The following is a 20,353-nucleotide window of genomic DNA, read 5'->3' on the forward strand; positions in this document are numbered from 1 at the left end:
CCAGCCACGTCCAGCGTCTCGCTCTGCCTCTACCCCTCCAGTTGTGTTTGTTTCATTTTTCCGCTCCTTAAGAGTGCCCTTTCTGTTTAAGAAATTTTATGGAATAAATTTTCTCCTGTTCATTCATTCTGCCAGCCGGTCTACATTTTTAAGTCAGTAAACTATTCTAAGGTTAAGCCTTAACAAATACATTTTCAATCAAACAGCACAAACAAGCTCAGACAGTAAACCTGTAGCAATGAACTGCTTCACCCGGCTTTGACCCTATGGCGAGCAGCTACAGGTATTTTTCATGTTTTTTCTATGGTACACACCAGATAAGACTTTTTTTTTTTTTAAATGCTGGTTTTAGTCACATTTCTTTGCTTTGCTTTTGCCATATTTTTTCCCTCCTATAGGCTAAATTTACAAAAAAAAAAAGAAAAAAGAAAAAAAGAAAAAAAATCATCTAAGCAGCTGTGACTTCCTGTTTATAAAATTATATTTTTCCACTTCATCAGCAAAACGTACAACTCTACAACAAGGAGACACTGGTTTGCATTTCATATCGACTGTCCATACTGGTGTTGGGTCTGCCTCTTCCTGCTCAGAATATCATGTTATATTCAGTTTATCGAGTTTAATTTAAGTCTATGTGTACGTCTGTGTGGCTGCGTGTGTGTGTGTGCGTGTGTGTGTTGCAGGAGGACAATGCTGCGGTTCTTCGCTGTACGCGCGTCAACGGAATCCCGGAGTGCGTCATCCAACGTCTATTCTCTTGAACGCGCGCTGTGATTGGCCGGAGCCTGGAAATCTCCCCGCCCACCGCCCAGCCTTGTATGGAAACCTTTCTCTGACGTCATGGGTACAATAACGCTCATAGTATAAAAGTGTTGAGGAGCTGAGAGCGGAGGGACTGCTCCTCAGCTGGGAAACACTGAAGATGACTGGCGCTCGTTTGCGGAGTACAGACAGTCCAAAACACTTGTAGACGGGCCTAACAGGTAAGAAATATTTATTATTTTTAATACGGTGGACTTGAATGCGGAAACGACTCATTTTTAAATATCACAAATCCCGCGATACTGACATCTGGGCACTTTAAATCGAACAGAGAGAAGCCGCCCTCAGACAGCAACTCTGCTGCATAAATATATTGTATTTTGCCATGTATTTACATCTGTGCCAACATGAGCTTAAGTTGTAGAGTAAAGTTTGGATGTCAAAGTGCACCAGTGAGTGCTCCATAAGTAACATGCGCCTCACATGCTGGCACTGGACCCCTGCGTGAAAGTCAACCTGCTTCTGTGCCTTCCAGACATGTGCAGCTGAGCGCATCTATGACATAGTAATATATGATGAAATGATTTAAGACTTCTGTTATGAAGAGCTTTTCTTATGACATTAAGGATGCTAATTAATTTACATGCAGTTTGTTTTGGCGAGGCTGGATTACCAAGTGGGCAACTGCTCCAAGTGTCACAACCCCAGGGATCCCTGAAAACCTCTGTTTCACTGTGTAGCCACTGATTTATGATAACCGAATTCAGGTTAAAATAAGATGTAATTTAACTCTTGAAATGTTTGCAGCACTATAACATTATGAAATGGCCTTAAGGAGCATCGTGCACTGTAACCTTTTCTTGAAGTTTGTGCTAACACACAGCAGACCTCCAGCTGAGTGGGAGAACACAAGGGCCCAACTACTCATTTTTGGCCCTGAGCTGGTTAACTGATCATGGTTTGAAGGTTTCAGATAAAGATCTGAAACACAAACTCTTTTACCTAACTCTAACATTTCTGATGTCTTGTCTTTTCCAGTCTTGCAGTCATGACTTGCATACACCCCCAGCATGGATCGCAGCCCTGTGAGATCAACCTTGGCAGCTCAGAGCTTCAAAGCACAGACTTTATCTCCAGGCTGGCTGTCGATATGAGCAGCCCACGGGACCACCTCTCCGCTCCATCCCTGCCAAGCATCAACTCCCTGGTGGGCACTCAGGCAGGCGACTTTGATGCCTATTCATGTCAGTTCACCGCAGCCCCTGCTCACGTCGCTCCTTCGTCGGGCCAGGAGACCCCCTTCAAGCTGGATGACCTCCAGGTTTACGGCTGCTACCCTGGAACGTTCACCCTGAGTTACCCGGATGAGGCGGCTTCCCCTGCTGGGTCAGATTATTTTGGTAGCCCTGCATCAGCCTCGTCTCCTTCAACCCCTGGATTCCAGAGTCACCATGCATCCAACTGGGATTCAGCCTTTGGGCCATACTCACCCAGTCCAGGATACTGGGCAGCAGAGGAGACCTCAGTGCCACATGCTCCATCTTTCTTCACTTTTGGCTCAGGGTCTGTGGAGGATATGTCTCATTTGGGTCAACAACACTTACAAGAGCAGGATCCTTTCACTTTGACCCACAATCACCCATCTGCGCTGAGTTTCCACGCCTTAGTGATGGAGCAGGCACATAGCCTTGATGGCACCGAGCAGCTGGATGGGAGCTTATCACCCAAGTTAAAAAGTGCCAGTGGAAATGATGGCTGCTGTGCTGTGTGTGGGGACAACGCCTCCTGTCAGCACTATGGGGTTCGCACCTGTGAGGGATGCAAAGGCTTTTTCAAGGTAAGATCTCGCTTGTTTATGCAACCAATTAATAATTGAACTATTTCTACACAAAAAATGTGTCTTCTATCTAAATGTTTTGAGATGGTTTTAGAGTAATTCTTCCTTTTTATTTCACAGCGTACAGTACAAAAAAATTCCAAGTATGTTTGCCTTGCCAACAAGGACTGTCCTGTGGATAAGAGGAGGCGGAACCGATGCCAGTTCTGCCGTTTCCAGAAGTGTCTCGCTGTAGGCATGGTGAGGGAAGGTGAGTTCAGTTCCAGATGACTGGTAACTGAGACGGCATTCAGACGGCAACAGTGAACCGAAGGTAACAGCTGATCTCACCTTTTTCCAGTTGTGAGAACGGATAGCCTGAAAGGACGAAGAGGTCGCCTGCCGTCCAAGCCTAAAGTCGTCCCGGACGTGACAACCACCGTGTCTCCAGTGAGCATGATCGCTTCGCTCGTGAGGGCCCACATCGACTCCAACCCTGGCGTTGGGAAACTGGATTACTCCAAGGTAAAAACAGAATCCCTTCTTCTGGATTATTTGATCACTCAATTTGGCATCTGCTTGAGCATCTCTGCTGTCTGCAATTTCAGTATGACGACACAGAAGTCAGTCCGAACCAGAAAGAGGATGCAAGTGACATCAAACGGTTCTACGACTTACTCACAGCCTCCATGGAGGTCATCAGGAAGTGGACGAAGAGCATCCCAGGTTTCTCTGACTTCTGCACAGAAGACCAGGAACTGCTGCTGGAGTCTGCGTTTGTTGAGCTCTTCATTTTACGCCTTGCATATCGGTGAGTGCAGCGTCTAACAAAACCTTCCAGCATTGTCTTAATCACACAGCTTACATGTAACACTCCTGATGCTTTGCATAAAATCAACAACCTACGTTTCTGTTTCAGTTCCAATCCTGAAACGGACCAGCTCATCTTCTGCAATGGTGCTGTGCTTCACAAAATGCAGTGTGTCCGTGGCTTTGGGGACTGGATTGACTCCATCCTGGAGTTTTCTCAAGCCCTCCATCGCATGAAGCTCGACGTTTCCTCCTTCTCCTGTCTCACAGCCCTGGTCATAATCACTGGTAAGGGCCTCAGCCATCCTCTAACACTTTTGAGTGAGGAATCTGGTTTCACTGGTGTGGACAAAACAAGACAGTTACACAACACAGGATTGACACAACAGGTGTATGACAAAATGCAACTTGACCTCACGTACAGTGCAGAGATGATGCAACACATCACAGCAGAATAAACAGAACAATAATGGAGGTTTATATTTAAAGAGGACAGAACGTAGCAGCATTGATCAACACTAGTGTGTGTCCACTTACACTGCGCTGTAGTTCTCCTCTTAATAGAGCATTTGTTGAGTTGTGGTCCTTTTAAAGCTGATTTAAATAAACGGAGCAAAGAGTAAATGATTAGATTAAAAACTTGTCAGTGCATACTTTCAGAGTTTGCAGTCATTATCAGAGTGCATTATTCGCGTGTCATACAAACTCAAAATAATGAAGTATAATCCTCACTCCCACTCTAACACACATATCTAATTTCCCTCTGCAGACCGACATGGTCTTAAAGAGCCAGGACGTGTGGAGGACTTGCAGAACCAGCTCATCACCTCTCTGAAAGATCACGTTTCTGGCTGCGGCTCCGACACTTTGAGGCCCAATTATTTGTCCAGACTCCTCGGGAAGCTGCCTGAGCTCAGGACTCTGTGCACTCAAGGCCTCCAGCGCATCTTCTACCTTAAATTAGAAGATATTGTTCCTCCGCCACCAATTGTGGACAAAATCTTCATGGATACGCTTCCGTTTTGAGTGTGAGATGGGAGACCATCTGTGATATGAAATCTGGAGTTCACATGAGAGCCAAAGAGAACAGAGACTGCACTCATACTTCAGGTAGTATTAAGTGAAACTGCAAGAAGCTAAGACGAATAATGATCCTAAGGGATTGCGCAGCTTCAGGGGAAAAGGGCTACTTGTGAATTATAAAGTGAATGAGCTATAAAACTTGCAGAAGCAACATGTATGTGGAACATCCAGAAATGCTCCTCCTAATTTGTGTTTCCAGGATATTGTGTACTGTGCAGATGGAATTAGACAGGCCAGCTCATGGACCAAAAGATGACTGTTTACATACAAAAAAGTGCCATGAATGGAACCATTTCTGATGGAGGGAGGACGATTGCACTTTCCAAACAGTTACAAATTGAATGCAAACAATGCATGTGCCATCATTTCAAGGATTCAATGAGCACAATAATTTAGCTTTTTTTGTTACAAGCTTTTGTTGTGATTTAGATGACTGTAAATTGCACACAAAATACCCTACAAAGCATTATATTTCTACTTAGATTAAACACTTTAGGTGGTCCCACTTGTTCAAACAAGCAAATCATTTCACAGAACCACTTTCTGCCCCCTAAAACTGATGCTTGGTGAGTCCGTATTGATCAACATCCAACGCATCAGTCACTGAAATCTCCAGTTTGCTTTATTGATGCCACCATAGGTATTTGGTGATAATAAAGTAGGTTAAACCTACAGAATTATACAGTAGTATCATTCATGTATCATGAATAGACGTTGAGCAGCTAGTAGTGTATACCGTGTATCATCCAGTACAGTCTTATACACTGGTCTTGTATGTAAATGATTTTGAATCTGTTTTAAACCTGCTGGTGTTATCGCCACATGAACTGTACTCTGCAGTCTGAGAAAAATGCATTTTGTTTTGGGCCTGTTATTTTTACATACTAAGAAGTTATATTTTACTGCTTCTAAACATGAAATGAAACTTACAACTGCTTCTGTCATCTTTACTCAAAGTATCTGGAAAAAGTTTATTGACTTGTGTTGTTCCTGTCGTTTAGGTTGAGTTCATACTTAAGAAAATATGTCCTGCTTGTGCTTGGCCAGCAGGTCTATATTGTAGTAAACTGTAAACAGAAACATGTTAACCGTATCCCTTATTTTATATTTAGTAGGTTAGTCTACTGTTTATTCTTCCATTGTGTGGCATGCTGTGCCAGCAGCCTGAGTCAAGTGTAACTTCTTCTTTTGGCAACAGAGCAGGACGTACAGCAGAAAAATGTAACCCCGTCCACCTCCCTCCCAGTTATGTACTGGTCTCTTTTTAGAAACTGGTACCAGTCGGGTCTCAAGTAACCCAGACCACTTCATCATTGTCTAGTGTGTGTGTGTGTGTGTGTGTGTGAAAACATGACTGCACATCTTTTACAGCTTAAAGTAGCTATTATGGAAAATTTGCAAGTCATGGCAATAAAAGATTATTTATAGCTGACAGGTTATACATTACTCAGATGCACCTGATAGATCCATGAGGGCCTCTCTGATCCATTATAATGATCCAAACAGGCAAAGTCAGCAGGAATACAGAGGATGATCGATGATTAGCAAGACTGATTAAGTCTAGAGGAAGAGTGACCACAGCTGGAAGTACAAAAAACAAGTTATAACAAATCATGGTGAGGGGACGTGAAGGTCTGGACCAAATTTCACAGCAATCCATCCAGCAGTTGTTGAGCCGTTTCACTTGAAACCAAAATCATGGTGGCACTAGAGGAAAGGTCACGGGGTCACCAGAGTCATCAGACTTCATCCTCTGGAGACCGTAAATGTTTGTAGAAAACTTCATGCCAATCCATCCAGTAGTTGTCAGAAAGACATCGCCATGCAGCTAACGTGGCTAAAAACATGCGACGCCTGCTGAGTCACGACAATCACACACACACAACCTGAGGAACAAACAGCCAAAGAGAAAGAAAAAGGGAGACTGTACTGATAAATAGGCCAGCATATCAGGCGATTTCAGCGTATTGCAAGTAAAGCAGTATCAGCGTATACGTCGGCTGAGGAGCATCAAGAACTTGCAGCACAGACGTGTTAAAGATGTGTTTGGGGTCATTTGAAAACAAGGTCTCCATTAGAGTTCAACCGCCAGACAACACTAACAAGTTTATTTTTCAGCAGTAAAATGTCAAGCTTAGTCACAATTCTTTAACTAGATTGAACTGATTTAGTTTAATTCTATATTTATGTAAAAGTAGGGGAAATATTTGTCTTTTAAAACTCTCAGTCTCAAAAATCCAGTCTGGCTCTAATCCAGTCCAGATTCTTCGAAATGATGTATGCAAGTTTCTCTGAAAGCAACTTTAACAGAGCCTAATAATCACACTGTGTTAGCACTAATTCATTCAGCGAGACGCCATGTTAACGTTATCATACATAATGCACACTGTGGTGCAGGCCTGCATGTGGTTCTGTCAATATGCTTCAGTACCACCAGCATGAACTCCTGCACATTTACTGCCTGAAGTGATGATGAAGTCAGATCTCATCCGATGTCGTATCAAACACTGAGAATAGACTTCGTTGTTGAATTTGGAGGCAACTTTACAGCTACATTATCTGAAGCAGCAACCAACTGGTCCCATGCTTCTCTTGAGTTACAGATTCTGAAATTCTCCATGTGGTGTTGCCGGGGAACTTAATATACAAAGTGGAGAACTTGATAAGGTTGGATACGTAGGAATTATGCAACAAGAGCAGTTGGATGAAGTCTGCATCACTCTGATTACAGGACATACTGTATGTGAGTGATGGTACACTGATTATGATAAGGTGGGTAGGGCGGCTCTCTGATGACCTACCCATCATGCCTCAGTGGAAACTGGCGAAAGTGAGAGCACCTTTAATGTGGCTTGTCTGAGTGGAGTATGAAATGCCAGTGATAATAGAGGATCACAAGCTTCAGACAGAGTTACAGGATTAGAGGCCAGTTCCAGGGCACAAACTGTCCACTACACATTGTGCAAGAGTCTTATGTCTGTGAGAATATGAGAATGCCACATTTATGAAACAAGATCAACACGGAGGCTTTGGTTTCACTTGCAGGCGACAAGCCCAGGGTGCGTGCCTAAAACTTGTTTGCAGAGTGTCCAGGAACTGGTGTGAGCATAATGAGCATCACATCGCAGCGAAACCAGCAATGTGATATAAACTCCCCCCTGTCACAAAGGAACCCGAATCTTGAAAAGAGCGTGGTGTGAAATATTCAGACAAGCAGCGGGTATCTTAATTCATAATGAAACATCTGTTCACAGCAGCATGCTGAGTGGCTTTTAAATTACTTAAGCCCTCAAATGACCAGCTGGGGTCAAACATGTCCCCAAATATTCAGTCAGTTTATAGAAACATGATTAATTGAATCATACGTGCAAAGGTTTCCAAGTGTCTGAAACACATGGAAACTGAGCTGCCTAACATCACATGAACTATCTGCAGCTCTCTGACTTATTCACTTGTAGTTCATTATATTCATTTGATTTCATCACTATAACTTTCGTGATGTTCTGGTTTTATTTATTAGATCTATTTAAAGAAGACTAGCAGTCTACGGCCATGCTAACGGCTCTGTGAGGCTGTACTTAGCTCAATGCGAACATAAGCACGTTCAAAATGACAACGCCAACACGCTAATGTGTGTAGATTTCACTTAAAAACACAAATGTGAACCTCATGGTGGAGCTAGAGGAAAAAGTAGGGATCATCAAAGTCAGCGGGATTAATCATCTGGGAACCAAGAATGTTTGCACAAATTTTCATGGAAATCCATCCAATAGCTGTTTAGATATTTCAGTTATGATGTGGCGGACTGAGCGACCGACATTGCCGTCCATTATTATCAGACTATTATCTTGAAAATCTAGTGTGTGATGTGATTGTGGGATCTTTTTAAAAAAAAATACTGATTTCCGTCTAGATTTAAAGTGAAGCATACGGGAAAACCAGAACCAGTGCAGATTAAAAATACCTCTCTGTCCTAAAGGTTGATTTAAAAAGGTTAAAGGTTAATTTGAAATGCCATTTAAAGCGGGAGAGGAGAAGAAGCTTCTCTCATGACAGAGTTTTTCAGTCCTTTTCTTTGCTCCAGTAGTCTCACAGCGCGTCTCCCACTGGCAGTGTCTTGTACTGGGTGCTCGGTCTGGGACAGCATGTTCAAATGGTATTTAGTTTCATTTTATGTTGCTAGTAACAGGGTGTAAATATGGATTTGGTGTTACATTTCTAGCCAAAAAGAGTAGAAAGGGGTTTAATCAATGAGATCATTTGCTACTAATCAATATACCTGATATCGTTATTTTAAAGCGGTTCAGTCTGGCATCTTGACAGGAAATACAATATATTACACTGGACGAACACCAGCTACGTTTTCATTATAGATGAGACTGACATTTAATTAAGTTTACACCTGTAATGCCGGCACTGCACTGCATTGTATTTCCATTTTGTGATACTTCATACTTAATAAATATTGCACTTTTTTATTCCACTGCATTTATTTAACAGTCTTCAGATTAAGTATGATTCATTGCTATATTTTACAACAACATATAAAGCAGTTTAAAATTAGCTCCACCAGGACAAACTATAGCATTTAAATGGTAAATGTTAAAAAAAAAGAAAGTACAATTCAATAATTTAATACTAGAATACTGACAGGGCATCATGTGTACTTATGTCAGATTTTGAATGCAGATTTTTCACATGCAGGGTTAATTGCAGTTAGTTTTATTGTTTTATATATATATATATATATATATATATATATATATATTTTAATCTTATTTGATATTTTGTGTTTCCTTTGTGTCCTGTCTTCATACCCTTTTACTTCTTCTCTTTATTCTTCCATGTAAAGCAGAAAATCATCTTCCAAAGTGGATTCTCAAAAGGAAATATCAGAGATGAACACCTACCGAGCATCTGAAGATAAAGGCCCTGTGCTGATATTTTTTAAAAACTCATATCACAGATTGAGTCATATTCACTTGCCACCATCAGTTCCATCAGTGACACGGAGGTGTGGGCTCTGCTGAGCACCAGTTAACATCACTGACTTGGGCTTTAAAGGGGACAATATGACATTTAAGCCGAGTCAGTGACGAGGTCAAGAGTTCAACACCAACATGAGCCTTTCCATGGCACTCCGGAAACACTCTCTATAGGTAGTAACTGAGATCCAGAGGCAGCGGTTCCTCTATAGTCACCAGGGGTCTCGTACAGACCAGGGGTCCTGCACGTACTCTGCTCTGAGGAGTCATATCTCTTCCTTCCAGATGGTGACAGGGCAGCACAGAGCCCGTCTGAACACTTCCAATAATAGCCACAGCTAAAATAGACAGTCATCACATGAAATCAATAATGCCACTTAGATATGACAGAGTGTGCTGGCTGGCCGCCCACACACTGATATTATCCTGGCACTCATCATGTTGAGCTCACTCCTATCACTTTCACCTGGAGTAGTTCCTCTACATGAAAGCACATCTCAACCGCCTAATGTGGCGCTTTATGCATGGAAGTGCCTTATTGCGAATGTTCAGAGAAAATCAAATCAAAGGAAGTGAGTTTCAAGAGGACTGGGGAGGAGGCAGAGGCACAGATTCGGTGCTTGAGCAAGAAATTGGTGAGTGCTGCCATCCAGTGGCCATGCAGTGACACGGTGGGCAAGGAAAGTTCTCAGAGCCTCTAATGTTTTCCACATGTTGTCATGTTTCAGACTCATCTTCAAAGGGATTCATTTCATGTCTTATGATTTCTGTTAACTTCAGTTTAAATCATTCTTGTTTTGTGTAAAATCTCCCTCCCTCCTGTCATGTTCCCTGAAACAGTTTGTGACAACGGGGAAAATTCAGTCCCATCCCAAACTATTGGCAAACCGCAAGTGTTTTCAAGACATGCACATTACATCATGTGATCAACCAGTTTCATTGAAATAAACACCTTTAATATAACAATAATTCAAACAACACCTGAGGGTAAATACAATACAATAGAATAAAAAAAGGCACTTGTGTGAACATCCCACTCAAAAAACGCTGTGCAACATCTATTTCAATATAAACTGAACATGAACTAAGGCTTAAAACCACGGGAGGGTATTGGGCACTCGAAAAGTCGGACTGAGATTGTTGGTGGGCTTCTCCTCCAGTTTGCTGAGAAACAAGACAAAACAATAGTCAAAGAAAAAAGAAGATATGCACCAATGAGTGCTGAACAGCTGAAGGAAACCACTTACTTCTGACTGAAGGTTGTACTCACACCCCACACAAAGGGAGCAGCAGAATCATCAGCCTCTGCAACACAAAACGCTCTGTTACCTTTACAAACACTGCATTAAAACATTTTTTAACAAGTGTTAGTTAAGAATAAATGAGGAGAAAAATAATTTAGCGCACGCAATGATTGTTAATTAGTTAAGACATTTTGGGAAATACCTCTTGCCTTCTTGCTCTCATGTCTATCCTAAATATGCAGCAGGAGATAGTTAGCTTAGCATAAAGACTGGAAACAGCTAGCCTAGCTACGTCCAAAACGCAACAAAATCCACCTGTGAACTGTTAATTCAATACACACAAAAGTGCAAAAACATTAACTTCTGATTATTAATATTACCTTTGTCCCAATCCTCAGTCATATTTTTGTTGACCCAAGTACTGACAGGGACCTGCCAAGTACAATGTCCATCTGTGCTTTCACCTGTACACAGAGCATAATTCAACACTTTACGCACATGTTGACTCTGCGGTGTGAAGACAGAGACAATCAAGAGACAATCTTACCACTGTCAGAGTTCACACACACTCGGTCCTCGCAGGTTTCAGTGTGGCGAGTCAGCTCATGCTTGGGGACCAGGTGGCGAGCATTAAAAGGACAGGTTTTGAGCTCACTGGCCAGTTTGGGGTGATTCTACATCAGTGAGAGAGAAGTTATGGAACAGTCAAACTTGCATTGTGATGATGGAAAATAACCAGATTGTAAAAATTCAGCAGCAGGTAGCTCTGTAACCCCAGCACTCTGTGAAGTGAATCACGGCTAACATGCAGAGTGCAGGCAGAGTCGCAGAATAACTCACAAATGGGACCATCAGTAAAAAGCAAAAGCCTGTGTGGAACTATAGTGACAGAATCAACTCATCAGTGCCAGCTGCCCACACAGATGCAGGACCAAGCAAATCACAGCACCGGCAGTCTTTGCTGGAACCAAATGACTGACAAGAATGACTCAATGTTATTAGAATATGAAACCTAACTGTAAGTAATTCAGTCCAATACAACGGTCCTACAACAAATCCAACTGTCGTGAAGGTTATAATGTTCAGCTTTTGTTCAAACTGAACAAAACATGTTGGAGGCTGCAGTTTGTGCTATTGAACTTTATTGCATTATAGAGAAAGGTTTCTGTTATTTATCCTTCCCTCATTGATATGCATAAAATATTAGAAGACAGGGTTTTTTCCAGGCTGTATTAGACTATAAGACTTATTAACTAGGTGTATCTGGTAACTGCATGCAAAATAAGGCACCTATGAAAGAAATTTACTGTTTACCTGTACATGACACTCATATCCCTGCACTCTCAGTCACTGGAAACTGACAATATTCTTTGCATTCCTGTTGGTGTTCTTTGCAATAAAAGAAGACAACTCACCTTCCTGCACTTTATAAGATGATAAGGGAAGCGGCAGGACCGGATCTGGTGGCTCTTATCAAAAGGGCACTGCAGAAGTTTGTCTGGTTCATAGTTTCCTTTTTCATCTTTAAAGTCAAACAAGAACAAATCAATACATTTCACCCATTAATGTTGTCTAAAACAGAAAACAACGTAAGAAGCCAACAATGTGGAAGGATACCTTCAGTATCACCAGCTTCCTTTGTCAACTGTGATATCTCAACTCTTTTGTGTGAACTGATAGAGGTTCCGAATTGGAAGCTGGCCGCCATTTCCAGCCGGGATTCAGTGTAACACAACAGAAAGTGGTCAACTGGGGAGGTCAAGGATGCAATGCCTGGAACGCAAAAGACAAGAAGTAGAGAAAAAACAGCAACAAAGACAGATGGGTTAGTGGATGCACATGCAACATTTAAAAAGTTGCAGAACCATGACAATTCATCCGTCTGTCCAGCTCTGCAGGTAAGACAGCAGGTGTGCCAAATTATCTAATACCTTAAAGTGTGCTTGCTTGCTGGTGTAGGCTTGTCTCACACCAGAATCACCTGTGCACACCTAATTTCAATCTGACATCAGTGCAAATATTAAGAATCAGACAGGACTATGGAGTGTATTTAATAGCTAGCATGGTCCACTTATTTCTAATTCTTTTTTAATTATGTTTTTTCACTTTACAGCACTTGTTTGACAGCTGAGAGACGCCTCCCTCAGCTCGAAGAGGTCTAGTCTAAATTCCTCTGCATTGTCGTCTATCTGTTATACTTTTTTGTTTCTCATTCTATTTTTTGTATTTTATATATATATATATAAAACATGTAGGCTACTGAATATAAAATGAAAATATGAGACAAACCTGGCTCCATATTTACATATTTTTATTTACAACCCTGTTCATTTTTAGCTATTTTGTGTTTGTTTTACTTCTTAGTAACTTCTACGCCGCATCAGAGAGACGACGGAAACTGTCACAATTAGGTGGTTTAAAAATATTAACAAACACAATTTACATTTGTGAAAATGTCTTAATATTTGAAACAGGAGTGTCACTTACTGCCACAGGACAACCAGTAGTTGCCACAGTGTGTTTGAAAGGCAAAAAGCAGGACTTTGCTCGGCTGAGTTGGGGTCTGTAAACTAATAACTGTGGTACTCCTGAGGCAAACATTAAGAAATATCTCTTCTTCCACTTCTGAGTTATAAAGAAGTGAAACAAACACAGAACAGTCTTAAGACTTAACTGAATGACTTCTGAATGACTTAAGCATCGCATTTTCTGGTGGTCTTTCTCTACAACATGGTCGGCAGCACCCCAAGTTTGCAGTTTCCAACTAGCAGCTTAATACAGTACAAATATAACTGCGTTCAAAATCCAGCTGAATGTTTGGGAAAGCTAAAAGGCAGTATTTCTAGAAACAGTGGTCGTCAAACATTACCCGAAAACTGAGTGCAGACGGGCTTGGCTCTCCGCCAAGTTCGCCAGCAAAAAAAAAGGCATTGCGTCTAGCTAGCTAACAAAAACACTATAATTCGTATTACCTGAGAAAACAAAGCTAAATATACAAATTTAAATGACTAACGTCTTAACTTTTATGACGGGTTGATAAGTGCTTTAAATACAGTCTGTAACAAAAATACAGCGTTTAAACATCATTTCGTACCTTCGTTCGTTGTCCGCTTTTTGGTCGTCACTTCTTCTCTTTTTTCTTGCGCAGGTTAGTAATCCCGCCCCTCAGTTCTTTCCGTTAAATTCGCGCGACGTCACGTGACTTCCTGTTCAAACGTTAAAATCTGTTGAACTGACTGAAACTATACTCAACCCTAACAGCGTGACTTTAGCTCATATTTTCCTCGTAAAAATGTGTTACGTTGTTGGCTGGAAAAATACCTGAAGATGTGAAATAACGCTAAGTAAATATTTTCCTTTGTTACGTGCAGTGGTGGAAAAAATATTCAGAGCATTTACTCAAGTTAAAGTAGTATTACCTGAAATTTATCAAATGCAAGTAAATTTTAAGTAAAAGTCCTGCATTAACAGTAAAAATGCAGAGGTAGTAGCAAACTAAAAGTACTCATCATGCAGAATAATCCCGATTAATTTTAAATGACTGAAATATACATTGATATAACATGCAATTGTAATATTTATGTGACTGCAGTTCCCATACTTTAGTTATCTTCCACTGAAAATGATCTTCTCCAATATATAATGAGTGTGATAATGATCTGCGATAAGTCTCTAACAGTACATTCCCGTTGCTCTTTGCAGATGATACCAAACTTTTTGTCTCAAACACAGATTTAACAACTCTCAGCTGAGAACTAAATCATCATCTTCTCAATTACAAAATATGGTTTCAAACAAACTGACAGTTTAGTTTTGAGAAATAAGAAATATGGCAGTGAGCAAATTAAACTGCAGAATCAAAGTTTCATCAACATGTTTTTTATGTATTCTCGTTGACGATAAAATCTCTTGGAAAGAACAGGTTAGGTTTGCCTTTAAGAAGGTCACTTCATCTGTTGGGGTTCTGAGAAATATAAGGGTTTTGTCCTCTTTACATGTTTCTCAACATGATTTTATAGTTTGATTTATTCATAATTAACATACGGTAATATTGTATAGGCAAGTACTTTTGCAATTTATTAAAATGTTGCTGCTGCAGAAACAGTTCATCAGAAGAGGAACTTTTTCGAAAGCTGTTGTGCCAAGTGCACCTGTCTGACTATTTTTGACATCAATGTTCTTCAAATCTGTATGTTTGTCTTGAAAGTGTTGAAAGTTATCTTGTATTTATTTTTATTTTTTTTTTAGCTATTATTGTTTTAATTATTCACAATTCCATAATGACCCTGAAGTACAGTACTTGAGTAAAGGTACTTAGTTATTTTCCCCCACTGGATATATGTCTGACTTTGTCTGTGACACATATGATAAAACTTTATTGATACTTAAATAACTTTTGCAAATATTCAACGTGTATTTGACAGTAATACACATCTACCCTGTGGCATTTTATAACCACTGACAGTCATGAAAGTGATGAAAGCTTTAAAACATCTCAAATCTATGCACAACTGTCAGCTTTCATTGAAAGCCTGTGTGTGCCTTAGCAGCAGACATTACGGTAACTGAGCGGCTTTTTGCCTTGTCGTACATGCGCGTCATTACCGTAACTACGCGGATCTTCCCAGTGTCAAACATGGCGCTGTCCTGCTCCAGACTGTGTAGCCATTTGTCTTTGGTACGACTCTGCGCTCTCAGGACAAACAGGATAACAAATGGCCTTTATTCTCCCCATGTGTCCTGTCAGTCCAGGTATGTCTGAAACTCTTCAATCTTCATCCGTCCACGGTTTGTCACTTTGTTTACTCGCATCTCCTTGTTAAGCTAGCTGCATGTCTCGATATCCTCAGCCGCATGTCATGATCGATAAGACGCATTTAAACAGAAAGGACATGTTATAAAAGGGAGTTGCTCACTTTATATTTAAAGTGTAAAACTCTGCTCTGTCAGGGGTGCACGTCCAGCTCAAAACCACCGGGTTATTTTTGTCTTGAATGTAGTCAAACACCTGGATCATTTCCGGGCTTTTTGGTGACAGATGCTCTGTTAGGCAGAGATACGTCATTCAGGTTTCTCTCCTCTTCTGGGCAGGTTGGCTCTGTGTAGACACTACTCATCATCCAAAGTCAGACGAGGTATCGGTCGATACGTCGCCACCAGGCTCCAGTGGGCAAACAGCAAATATGAAGGTTTCCTCAAAAGGAGATTTCCCCGCTTTTTTCAGCTTTACCACACGTTCGTGGAAGGTGAGCCCACCGTGAAGTCACCTGAGAGGCCTTCAGGGCTGTATGTCTAACACTGTAGATACCTTTTGTAAATGTTTAAGTTTGGAGGTATGAGCTCATTGTCAAATTAGTTTTCAAGATAAAGTGTGCAGCGCTAAAAATGTAAATTAAGCTTGTTTTCCAGGTTTGTGGCGCCACGTTTAGACTTAACGGTTGTCCAAACAGGTCGACTGTGGCTTAATTTCCAACTGTTCACGTCACATCACATCATAAACATCCATGTTTTTTTTTTTTTTTTTTAATTACTGAATTCAGGATTCAAGCTACTGCTCAGAGATTTCAAAGAAGTGAGGAGGATAAAAGTGAAGATGCGCTCTGAAGGAATCCAGTTCCAGGATTTGCCCTACAGGGAGATGGGCAAACTCAGACAGGTGGGGTCTCCTGACTCAGTGTGGCTCCCCACACTCACACACACACACACACACACACACACACACACAGAGCACACACGCTTCACCGATGGGAGGTAATCTTGAATAAACTGTGTGGCTGTAAGTGAGTGAATCTCCTCTGGAACCTGCCCTTACGGCTATAAAGGAAGATTTTGCAGCACAAATAAGAAAAGAGCAGCTTTCATTACAGTGCTAAAGGACAGCAAGCGGATGACGTTACACTCATTAATCCTGTCCAGTAAAGCAGAAGAGGAGGCGCACACGTGTGGATTGATGTCATGGACGTGGGAATATGCAGAAATGTCCCGTCAGAGCGTCCCTAACCGTGTATGTGACTGCAGCATCTCCAGTGCAATTCTATGGAGGATGATTTTACCCAGAATTCAAATTAAAAAGGAAAATTAAACGCAAAAATGGTAAAAAGACTGTTATTATATTGTCATTGTATATATTGTCCAATGACAGACGGGTGTTTTGGAAGGTGAAATTTAAATGGAAAATGAAAAAGATTTGTCACTTCAGTACTTTTACACACGATAAAAACTGCAAATCATCTCCTCTGTGGTCTTATTTGTTTATAGCAATCATCCCAAAGCATACTAATACATTTAATTTGATAAAACTACTGCATGTAGCATCTTATAAATACAGGAATAAGCAGTGCATGTTCAGGTTATTGAATCACATTGATTGGATGTCTGAGCGTGTGTTCGTTCAGCAGGTCTGTGATGTTTGTCATCTGAGAGCAGCTTTATTTTCCCTTTGTTTTTTACAGTTTCGCAGAGACATGGTGAAGGCCATTCCGCTGGTGGTGATATCCATCCCTCCCTTTGCCAACTACCTGGTTTTTGTCTTGATGTGAGTTAATGTGGTTTTCACTTCATCGCAGTGTTTATTTCTGTCCTACTCTGAGCTCTACATTTTGTCCGACATTGCGTTGGATCCTCCTTCCTGTCTTGTCCTTGTTGATACACATTTTCCCACCGCTCCGTGCGTCTCTCCTCCCTCTGCTACCATCCCCTCTGTTCACTGCCAGGTACTTTTTCCCCCGCCAGTTCCTGATCCCTCATTTCTGGACTCCCAGGCAGCAGGTAGAGTTTCGGGGGTTGTACCAATCCCTCAGGGTTCGTCACCACTGGCCGGTGCTCAAAGGGCTCGAGAATATGAGCCGTCAGGTCAAAAACAGTCAGCTCCAGGGTCGCCTGAAGCACCTGTGTGCTAAAGTAAGTGAACGCACCACAAAGTTTTGATGATATGAATACTGTGGTACGATGAAGAAATATCTGGAAAACATGTCAGAGTACAGAAAAGGTTGTATAAAAGTGAATCTGATCCAATCACTTGTCTTAAGGTGACTGAACAGATATAAATAAGAAAAATGTACGAAGGATCTGGCCAGACAGGCGCTGAAAGTCACCTCACCTGATTGTGTTTACCTGTAATTGGGATAAATAGTTGAATGCGGGTTGAGACTGTTTCCTTCTTTACATGAACGCAGGATAAACTGACCTTCTGTGCATTTTCAGGTGCAAAGTGGAGGAAACCCCAAAGTGTCTGAAATCCTCGCCGTCCAGGGCCTGTTCTCTGGACCCCCTCTGAGCATGACGAGGATGAGCGTGGGTCAGATGGTCAGTAAAGCTCGCACACACAAACACTCATTCAGCTGACATGAACCCCGAACACCGCTGGAATATCTCCTCTGTGTGTCTTCATTGGCCGAACGCAGAGACGCATCAGCCCCCTTCTCTTCCTGACACCTCGCCTCCCGGGTTTCCTGATTGGCCGGCGGCTGAACAGCCACGCCCTGGAGCTGCTCCAGCTGGACCGGGCCCTCGTGAGGCTGGGCCCTCATCAGCTGAGTGACTCCGAAATCAGAGAGGTCAGTCGGTGTGCACAATTCATACTAAACATCATGTGATGACTGCTGTTAGTTGTTATAAACACAGAATATTTGTCTCCTCTCAGGCTTGTTATTTAAGGGGGCTCCATTCTGATCTTCTGGGCATTAACCAGTGTCGTGACTGGTTACACCAGTGGCTTCAGGTGTCATCTTCACTGAAAGGTATTTTCCTTTGGATGTGCAGTATTTTTGAAACTTGGTGACTTCACGTCTGTTTTAATCTTGAAAATGCTTCTTTTCTTTCTTGCTGAGTTAGATGAAAAGATCGGTACCATGTCTGTGATTAGCTTAGCTTGACATAAAGAACTGGAGTTTATCGACTTCATGCGACTTGTGGTACTTTTTTCACATGTGCATTAATTCTCCCTGATGCATTTGCACAGAACAGAAATTCTCCTTCACTGCACAGATATGAAAGTGCTGCCGATGCTCTCATCTCTGCCACAACGTTCAGCTGTTCCTTTAAGTCTTGGCATGTCTGTCTCGTATAAAATTTAATGCTCTGTCTGTTTAATTTTTTGCAGAATCAGAGGTGTCGCTGCTTCTGCACAGCATCGTATTTCTCTCTGCCAACTACCCGACCCCTCTCAGCCGACACTGACAGGAAGCCTGAAGCAGTGTGCTTCGATGATTACGTTCTCTTTCGTGCAATAGGAAGCACGACTTCCTCAGAACTGTCAGCGTCTCGTTTTGGCACGGAGAAAACATCTTAAAACTGTTCTTGGCAAGATTTTCAGGATTAAGAAAAAAAAATGTCTTAGCCCAAAACTGAAGGCAAGTTTGCAGCAAAGAAACGGATCCCATTTCTCTAGACGCCTTCAAACTGCCCCGATTAAAGCTCCAGTGTGAGCATCGATGAGGGCCATCAACAGCACACTGTGGAAAAATTGGGTGAATCTATTGTCTATCAGGGGAGCGGGGTGGGATTGGACTTTCAAAATTAGCACAATGAGACGATGACGTGTACTTTCACTTTAAAATCTTGCTCAGAGGAGTTCTCACATACTTCAGACCCTCATGAGGGACTTAATATATTGCGATGCACTGAATTACATTAAGCGGTGATGTTCAGGTCATGGCTGTCCTGATTAATCGTTTTTGGATCTCAAGCTCGTTACCATTGTTAAGCGCAGGCTCGTCCACTGTTTACTTCACAGCTAACAAATCATTACACAGCCACAGAGACAAGCAGTGAAACAAGGAGCATATTGTTTAGTAAAAGTTTAGCAGTGCTTTGTGTGCTGTTGATATGTTGCTTGAGAAATGGTGAAATAGTTTGGACACATTCCATTCATAAACATACAGGCTGCTGTTGTGTGGGCGCGTTAAACACTTTGACAGCTCACTTCAAACATGCTCTCTATTGTCTCGTACATTTACCTCACTGAGTGGTCTGATCTTGTTTCTTTACTATGAATATTGCTGGTCTAGATAAGCTGTTAAAGAGGAACTTTGTCCGAACAGTGTTGAGGAAAGGACGACTGAAAAATCCTCAGATTACACAAAGACACCTTCTAAATGGAAAAAAAAAGATGTTGCTGGATCCTAAATAGAAATAGAAAAAAACCCAATTATTACCTGCAAAGACATTCAGGCTTGCGTGTGTGATGATGAGCTCAGCTTCATATTGTAGATTCATGTCCTGGGAAACCTTTTCGAGGTGCAGCACAGCATTTCAAACTGTCTGAAAAGAGTCGTGACGGCACTTTATTGTTTACTTGACGTTTTCTTGCTTTGGAGGCTCAGAGTTCCACTAACGGTCAGGCCACAAAGAATTTCATTCAAGCTTTTTGCCAGCCTTGGTTGAAACAGTAACAGGAACTGCACATCGCCTGCGTTGGTGTTTGGTGTTGTAACGTGTACAATGGGAAATGTCATTTGCTTCCTGTGCCTTCTGCAAGAGCTGGCGTAAGATATCTGAAATATGATTTGCAAACCTTTTGTTCTGTTTGTGATTGATTTTAAAAGGCTGATATTTGCTCCAAAGGTTGTGAATGTTGTGTTACTGTGCCAATATTACGTACATGGTGATGAATCTGTGTGAAATAAATACTTTTATGGTGCATTTTCGTCCCC

At 41.7% G+C, this 20,353-nt stretch overlaps 3 protein-coding genes across 4 annotated transcripts; 2 read left to right on the forward strand and 1 right to left on the reverse strand.

The window, feature by feature from the left end:
* Window positions 1-897: 897 nt before the first annotated feature.
* nr4a1 (nuclear receptor subfamily 4, group A, member 1) lies at window positions 898-5,399 on the forward strand. The gene is made up of 7 exons (XM_076740040.1): window positions 898-983; window positions 1,801-2,599; window positions 2,720-2,849; window positions 2,940-3,103; window positions 3,187-3,389; window positions 3,498-3,676; window positions 4,158-5,399. Exons 2-7 carry the CDS (start codon window positions 1,811-1,813, stop codon window positions 4,412-4,414), a joined length of 1,722 nt encoding a protein of 573 aa, XP_076596155.1. The 5' UTR covers window positions 898-983; window positions 1,801-1,810; the 3' UTR covers window positions 4,415-5,399.
* Window positions 5,400-10,547: 5,148 nt separating this feature from the next.
* On the reverse strand, window positions 10,548-12,999 carry gtsf1 (gametocyte specific factor 1). The gene is made up of 7 exons (XM_076741260.1): window positions 12,990-12,999; window positions 12,330-12,473; window positions 12,116-12,222; window positions 11,248-11,374; window positions 11,081-11,164; window positions 10,704-10,761; window positions 10,548-10,620 (listed from the first exon to the last, which is right to left on the reverse strand). Exons 1-7 carry the CDS (start codon window positions 12,997-12,999, stop codon window positions 10,548-10,550), a joined length of 603 nt encoding a protein of 200 aa, XP_076597375.1.
* A 2,319-nt stretch (window positions 13,000-15,318) lies between these two features.
* On the forward strand, window positions 15,319-20,342 carry letmd1 (LETM1 domain containing 1). 2 transcript variants are annotated; one of them, XM_076741225.1, is made up of 9 exons: window positions 15,319-15,452; window positions 15,792-15,946; window positions 16,241-16,356; window positions 17,153-17,235; window positions 17,462-17,600; window positions 17,904-18,005; window positions 18,104-18,256; window positions 18,343-18,439; window positions 18,802-20,342. In XM_076741225.1, exons 1-9 carry the CDS (start codon window positions 15,337-15,339, stop codon window positions 18,876-18,878), a joined length of 1,038 nt encoding a protein of 345 aa, XP_076597340.1. In that variant the 5' UTR covers window positions 15,319-15,336; the 3' UTR covers window positions 18,879-20,342. The 2 variants fall into 2 exon arrangements, with proteins under 2 accessions (XP_076597340.1, XP_076597341.1); XM_076741226.1 differs by having other exon boundaries at window positions 15,320-15,452; window positions 17,414-17,600.
* Window positions 20,343-20,353: the final 11 nt, after the last annotated feature.

This window comes from Chaetodon auriga, chromosome 10, assembly GCF_051107435.1.
Source record: "Chaetodon auriga isolate fChaAug3 chromosome 10, fChaAug3.hap1, whole genome shotgun sequence".
NCBI classification, from domain to species: domain Eukaryota; kingdom Metazoa; phylum Chordata; class Actinopteri; order Chaetodontiformes; family Chaetodontidae; genus Chaetodon; species Chaetodon auriga.